General features: G+C 40.6%; 1 protein-coding gene across 1 annotated transcript in view; it reads left to right on the forward strand.

The window, feature by feature from the left end:
- LOC115833669 (putative coiled-coil domain-containing protein 144C) overlaps positions 1 to 6,603 on the forward strand; it is a 51,008-nt gene extending 44,405 nt beyond the window's left edge. Inside the window, exons 4-5 of the mRNA XM_030808390.1 lie at positions 5,973 to 6,260; positions 6,592 to 6,603. Coding sequence (XP_030664250.1) covers positions 5,973 to 6,260; positions 6,592 to 6,603 — 300 coding nt within the window. The remainder of the gene's footprint in view (positions 1 to 5,972; positions 6,261 to 6,591) is intronic.
- Positions 6,604 to 7,821: the final 1,218 nt, after the last annotated feature.

Here is a 7,821-nt window from a genome sequence, read left to right on the forward strand (position 1 = left end):
TTGGTATAGATTTCTATTTTTATTCCACTAGGGTCTGAGATTATGCTTGGTATACTTTCAGTTTTAAAAAAATGTACTGAGACTTGCTTTGTGGCTGAGCATGTGGTCGATCTCAGCGTGTGTTCCCTGTGCCGATGAGAAGAAAGTACGTTCTGTGGTTGTTGGGTGGAGGATTCTGTTAAGTGTCAGTTAAGTTCAATAGGTGAAATGTCAAATTTAATTCTAGCATGTCTTTGTTACTTTTCTGTGTCAGCGATTTGTCTAATGCTGCCAATGAGGTGTTGAAATTTTTAACTATAATTGGGTGGCTAACTAAGTCTTTTCATAGATCTAGAAGTACTTGTTTTAGAAATCCAATGCTCCAAGGTTGGGTGCCTATATATTTAAAAATATTTATGCCTTCTTGTTGAATTGAGTTCTTTTATCACTGTGTATCATTCTTTATCGTCTTCTTCTTTGTCCCTTTTAAAAACCGTTGTTGGTTTAAAGTGTGTTAATCTGACATAAGAATAATGACCCCTGATTTTTTGTTTTCTGTGTGCATGATAGATCTTAGTTCATGCCTTTACTTTGAGCCTATGGGTGTAATTATATGTGAAGTGGGCCTTTTTAAGACAGCAGATGGTTGATTCTTGATTTTCTTTAATCCAACTTGCCACTCTGTGCCTTCTAAGTGGAGTATTTAGATCATTTTATCCAAGGCTAATATTTATATGTCAGATTTTTATCCTGCCGGGATGTTGTTATCTGGTTGCTTTGTAGTCTCCAATGTGTATTTGTTTATAAGGTCTGTGAGCTATGTACTTATGTGTGTTTCTGTGGTTGCAGGTATTGTTCTTTCATGTCCGTGTTTAGAACTCCCTCAGGGATCTCTTGTAGTGCTGGTTTAAATTCCCTTAGCATTTGCTTGTCTGGAAAAGATTTTTTTCTCCTTCACTTACGAAGTTTAGTTTGACAGGATATAAAATTTGGGGTTTGAATTTATTTAAGGATGCTAAAATAGGCCAACACTCTTCTGGCTTGTAAAGTTTTGCTGACAAGTCTGCTGTTAGCCTGATGGGGTTCCCTTTGTATGTGATCTGACCCTTTTCTCTAGCTGCCATAAGACTTTCACATTGGCTTTTGGATGCTTTTCACTATGTGTCTTTGGAATGACCATCTTGTATAGTATCTTATTGCTGAATTTCTTGAATTTGCATGTCAGCTTCTCTAAATGAGATTGGGGAAAGTTTTGTGGACTGTATTCTAAAATGTGTTTCCAAATTACTTACTCTTTCTCCACAATGCCAGTGAGTCATAGATTTGGTATCTTTATGTGATCCCATATTTCTCAGAGGTTTTGTTCACTTAAAAATTCTGTTTTCTTTATTTTCATCTGACTGGGTTGATTCATAGGACCAGACATCAAGTTCTATAGTTTTTTCCTCTGCTTGGTCTAGTCTGTTGTTGAGGCTTCCAATTGTATTTTGAAATTCCTAGAGTGAGTTGTTCAATCCCAGAAGCCCAGTTTTCTTCTTTCTTAAAATGGCTATGTCATCTTTCAACTCTTGAATTATTTTTCTGGCTTCGTTGGTTAGGTTTCAACCTTCCCTTGGATCTCATTGTGCTTCCTTACCATCCAGATTCTGGATTCTAAGACTATCATTTCAGCATTTCAATCTGGTTAGGATCAATTGCTGAGGAGCTAGTGTGATCCTCTGAGGGTTAGAAAACACTATGACTTTTTGAATTGCTGGACTTCTTTCACAGATGCTTTCTCATCTGAGAGGGCTAGTGTTTATCTTTTTGAAATTGCTGTCATTTGGATATGACTTCTGGTTTCTATATTCCTATTCTTCCCTTGAGTGTTTGACTGTTGTGTATGTTGGAACAGTTCATTGGTTTAGTTTCTGTGTTCTTTCAGAAGGCCAAGGATCTTTATGAATTTCTTTCTTTTTCTTTTCTTTTTTTTTTTTTTTTTTTGAGATGAAGTTTTGTTCTTGTCACCTGGGTGGAGTGCAGCGGTGCGATCTCAGCTCACTGTAACATCCGCCTGCCATGTTCAAGTGAGTCTCCTGCTTCAGCTACCCAAGTCGCTGGGATTCAGGTGCCTGCCACTACACCTGGCTTTTTTTTTTTTAGAAAAGATGAAGTTTCACCATATTGGCCAGGCTGGTCTCGAACTCCTAACCTCAGGTGATCCACCTGCCTTGGTCTCCCAAGGTGCTGGGATTATAGGCGTGAGCCACCGCACCTGGCCTTTATGGATTTCTTAGTTGTGGCTAGTTTCCTGCATTGGTTTTCACGGGCTAACTGTGTTTAAGGAATTAATTTTGTTTGGTGGTGTAATTCTGGCTTCAATCCCGTAGATGGTGCTTTGGAGTAAGGGCTGGTAGATAGGCTCTTACTCAGCTGCGTAACTCTTTTGTATATCAGTGTGTTTGGAGCAGGCCTCCGAGGAGGGGGAAACAGTTGGCAGGGAGGCAAGAAATGCCTTTCTCACAAAGTTTGTTCCCAAGCCTTCAGAGAATCCCCTTCAATCACTGGTGCCATACTCCCTCTTTCTTAGCTCCAAAGAAGTCCCTGGACAGCTGCACAGCCCCCATCTTTAAGGCCAGGGATGTCCAATCTTATGGCTTCTCAGGACCACGTAGGAAGAAGAGGAACTGTCTTGGGCCACACATAAAACACACTAACACTAACGATAGCTGATGAGCTAAAAAAATTGCAAAAAAAATCTCATAATGTTTTAAGAAAATTTACAAATGTGTGTTGGGCCACATTCAAAGTCTTCCTGGTCTGCATGCAGCCGATGGGCCCAGGACAAGCTTGCTTTAGGGGCAGCCTGAGCCAAAGGTTAGTCCTCCAAATCTCCAGGGACCTGCTGATTCCCTGTGCTTGGAAGAGTCTGAATGGGATATGGGGTATGTCTGCAGGTGTCTGTGGATGCTGTGGGTCAAGGGTGAAGGTCCCTTGGGCAGGGTGGGTAGTGCCATGGGTGTGCAGCTGGTGTGGTACCCACAGCCTGGAGTTTTTTGCTCAGCAGTTGGCTTTGAGGACCATACAACTCATGCTCCCCTGATCAGGTTTTCTGTGATGTGTGCTTTTAGGTAAGGCCTGATGAGCTAGTTTTGTCCCAAGCCTTCTGAACCCAAATCTTTGGCCTGATATGTGTTCCAGGCCACAGGTTTCCCTTGGATGGAGTCTGTGGCTATCCAACAGGCTATGCTTTTCCCAGACCAGTCTTGCAGAAGGAGGCACACCCAGCTTCCATGCCAGCACATGAATCTGTGCCTCACTCTTCTCAGTGTTCTGAGAGTGGGGGTGCAACCCCGACTTGAGCTCAGGCCACAGATACCAGCTCAATACCCCTTAACTGTGCACTCAAACCCTGGGAAGTTGGGATGGGTCTCATAGCTATATCCTCTGGTACCCTGAGGTCAAGCATTGGCTGTACTGGAGTGGGCAAACTGCTTTCAGGCTGCCAGAAAAACGCTCAGGTGGGGCAGTGGAGGCTGTGCTATGTGTACACCCTTGAGGGAGCAACCAGGCAGGAGCCAGGGAAGGGACCGGCAAACAAGGGGGTGTGCAAATCAGATGCACTCCAGGCCCTTGGGAAAGGCAGCGCTGGTCTCTCCTAGTCAGGCTGTCAGCAGGGGCTAAAGTGACTCAGAAAGATGGAGAGCCTTGGGGGATGGGTGCCTATTCTCATATTTTCCTGCAGTTGCCTCATGCATGAAAACTTTTGGGCTCCATGCATGTTCAAGCTCTGCCTCTCCCTACTCTCCTGGCAGTTCCCCCTGCCAATTCAAATGTCTGTGTGTATCATGGGATCTCTTGTACCTAGGATCTCAGAGGTCCCTGGCAGGATTGTGTGACTCCTAGTTCCTTCACTCTCTCCTTCCTTAGGTCCAATTCTGGACCAAGAGCTGGTCCTGGTGATTGGTGACTCCATCTGGCTTCCCAGCTTCCTTCCTCTTCAAACTCAGTGTCTGCATTGCCTCTCTATTGACTTTGAGTGCTTTTTCCCCCCAAAATCTGTTCAAAGTGTGATGGTTTACTCAATATTTTGTTTTCTCTCTGTGGAGGAGGTGTTTCTGGCTGCATCTGGTTGGTCATCTTGTTCCCCAGTTAAAAATGTAATTGATATTTTGATATGGTTTGGCTCTGTGTCCCAACCCTAATCTCATCTCAAATTATAACCCCCATGTGTGGAGGAAGAGATCTGTAATCCCCACATGTCAAGGGAGGGATGTGATTGGATCATGGGGACAGTTTCCCCCATGCTGTTCTCATGACAGTGAGTGAGTTCTCACGAGATCTGATGGTTTTATAAGGGGCTCTTCCCCCTTCACTTTTTCCTCTCTCTCCTGCCACCATGTAAGATCTGCTGTAATCGTAAATTTCCTGCGGCCTCCCCAGCTATGCAGACCTGTGAGTCAATTAAGCCTCTTTTTAAATACATTTTACCCAGTCTTGGGTAGTATCTTTATAGCAGTGTGAAAATAGACTAATATGTATTTTAATAGTGGTTGCATTTAACCTGTAGACTCCTTCAGGTAGTATTTTAACAATATTAATTATTTAAATTCATGAGCATGGGATATATTTCCATTTGTTTTTGTCCTCTACCATTTCTTTCATCAGTGTTTCGTAGTTTTCTTGCAGGGGAGCTCTATCACTTCCTTGGTTAAATTTGTTCCTGAGTAGTATTTTATTATTTTTTAGCAATTGTAAGTGGTATTGATTTCTAGTTTTGTTCCATTGTGGTTTGAGAAGATACTTGATAGGATTTTAAGTTTTTAAAATTTGCTAAGACTTGTTTTCTGGCCTAATATATGGTCTATCCTGGGGAATGTTCTATGTGCCGATGAGAAGAATATGTATTCTGTAGCCATTTGATGAAATGTTCTAAGAGTTTGTTGGAGGAGTCTAGGTTTTTTATATACAGGATTAGGTCATGTGCAAAGAGAAATTTCAATTTTTCTTTCCCAATTTAGATGCCCTTCATTTTTTTTTCACCCAGTTGCCCTGGCTAGGACTTCTAATACTGTGTTGAATATGGGTGCTGAATGTGGGTATCCTTGTCTTATGCCAGTTCTTAGAGGAAAGACTTTCAGCTTTTCCTCTTTCAGTGTAATATTAGCTGTGGCTTTGCCATATATGGCCTTTATTGTTTTGAAATATGTTCCTTCTATGCCTAATTTGTTGGAGTTTTTATCATAAAGATTCATTAATTAGAGTCTTATTTTCAAGTCTCCTTCTCAGAGTGATTTATTGGCTTAGGTCTGGATAATTTAATATGGTGTCCCTAAAGCTTTTTTAGAAATTACGGGGAATGACAAAGGGTGTGAGGGGGCAAGAGACTTTGTACTAAGAAGGGACTTAGACCGAGTGTGGTGGCACACGCCTGTAATCCCAACACTTTGGGAGGCCGAGGTGGGTGGATCACAAGGTCAGGAGTTCGAGACCAGCCTGGCCAACATGGTGAAACCCCATCTGTATTAAAGATACAAAAAATTAGCTGGGCATGGTGTCAGGTGCCTTTAATCCCAGCTACTCGGGTGGCTGAGGCAGGAGAATCGCTTGAATCCAGGAGGCGGAGGTTGCAGTGAGCCGAGACCATGCCACTGCACTCCAGCCTGGGCAACAAAAGCAAGACTTCACCTCAAAAACAAACAAACAAAAGAAAACAACAACAAAAAAAAGAGAAGTGACTTGGAGCAATTTTAAAGAGGAAAATGAAAACCTACCATCACGTAAAAATGTTTTGTGGCAAAGATGATGTGTGTAAAACATATATTTTTGTGATTCCTGGTGGTTTTAAGTTTGTTTTTGATTTTCTAAGTAATTCAAGGATTCATGGTTTAAGAATCTACTGCAGTATAGATAACATTTTATTGCAACCGAATTAATTTCAAAAATGATTATTTTATGTTAGACTATTCTGTCTTCTTTCTTCATTACCAAACCATATTATTTTACTCATGCAGGCTGATCTTACAGAAGCAGTGGAAACTGCATCTTCAGAAGGTCTACATGTGGATGCAGAGATTGAAGTTCTTCAACAGGCATTATTATATATGAAAACAATGCAAGAGAAACGTGAAACACTACAGAAGGATCAGGAGAAGTTGGAAGAAGAACTAGTAAACCTCAAAAGTCACATGGAAATGAATGTGTTAGAACGTGGTGAATTGGAACACCATAAACGGGAGTTTGAAGAAAGTGCAAGGCAGGAGATAGCAGAACAATTAGCAACTGCTGGTCTACTTTTACAGGTTAGTTTATTATCAATAAGGTGTCTTCATTCATTTCAGTGCAAATTATATTTGGGATACATACATTGTATATGTTTCCTCTACTTCTCTTATAACAATTTGTTTGGTACATTTCTAGAAGGAAGGTGGTATCTGTTTCTCTCTTTAAATATTTCACTTGCCATCATTATTGTAACTAAACTGATCTTCTATAATAATGATTCTCATTAGTGAATCATTTGATTGCTAAGACAAGTTGCATAAAACAAGACTAATAGAGAAAGAAAAATGTGATTTATAAATTATGCTATACTCTTGAAGTATTCTTAAGTTATATTGTTCAATTTTTCAGAATTTAAATTGATTTTATTATTCTTTGGAGTGTTACATTTATTTTATTTATTATTATTTTTAAATTTTATTATTATTATACTTTACGTTTTAGGATACATGTGCACAATGTGCAGGTTTGTTACATATGTATACATGTTCCATGCTGGTGTGCTGCACTCATTAACTCATCATTTAGCATTAGGTATATCTCCTAATGCTATCCCTACCCCTTCCCCCCACCCCACAACAGTCCCCGGAGTGTGATGTTCCCCTTCCTGTGTCCATGTGTTCTCATTGTTCAATTCCCACCTGTGAGTGAGAACATGTGGTGTTTGGTTTTTTGTCCTTGCGATAGTTTGCTGAGAATGATGGTTTCCAGTTCCATCCATGTCCCTACAAAGGACACGAACTCATCATTTTTTATGGCTGCATAGTATTCTATGGTGTATATGTGCCACATTTTCTTAATCCAGTCTATCGTTGTTGGACATTTGGGTTGGTTCCAAGTCTTTGCTATTGTGAATAGTGCCGCAATAAACATATGTGTGCATGTGTCTTTATAGCAGCATGATTTATAATCTTTTGGGTATATACCCAGTAATGGGATGGCTGGGTCAAATGGTATTTCTAGTTCTAGATCCCTGAGGAATCACCACACTGACTTCCACAGTGGTTGAACTAGTTTACAGTCCCACCAACAGTGTAAAAGTGTTCCTATTTCTCCACATCCTCTCCAGCACCTCTTGTTTCCTGATTTTTTAATGATGGCCATTCTAACTGGTGTGAGATGGTATCTCATTGTGGTTTTGATTTGCATTTCTCTGATGGCCAGTGATGATGAGCATTTTTTCATGTGTTTTTTGGCTGTATAAATGTCTTCTTTTGAGAAGTGTCTGTTCATGTCCTTCGCCCACTTTTTGGTGGGGTTGTTTGTTTTTTTCTTGTAAATGGTTTGAGTTCATTGTAGATTCTGGATATTAGCCCTTTGTCAGATGAGTAGGTTGAGAAAATTTTCTCTCATTTTGTAGGTTTCCCGTTCACTCTGATGGTAGTTTCTTTTGCTGTGCAGAAGCTCTTTAGTTTAATGAGATCCCATTTGTCAATTTTGGCTTTCGTTGCCATTGCTTTTGGTGTTCTAGACATGAAGTCCTTGCCCATGCCTGTGTCCTGAATGGTATTGCCTAGGTTTTCTTCTAGGGTTTTTATGGTTTTAGGTCTAACGTGTAAGTCTTTAATCGATCTTGAATTA

This window comes from Nomascus leucogenys, unplaced genomic scaffold (genome assembly GCF_006542625.1).
Source record: "Nomascus leucogenys isolate Asia unplaced genomic scaffold, Asia_NLE_v1 Super-Scaffold_544, whole genome shotgun sequence".
Lineage (NCBI taxonomy): Eukaryota > Metazoa > Chordata > Mammalia > Primates > Hylobatidae > Nomascus > Nomascus leucogenys.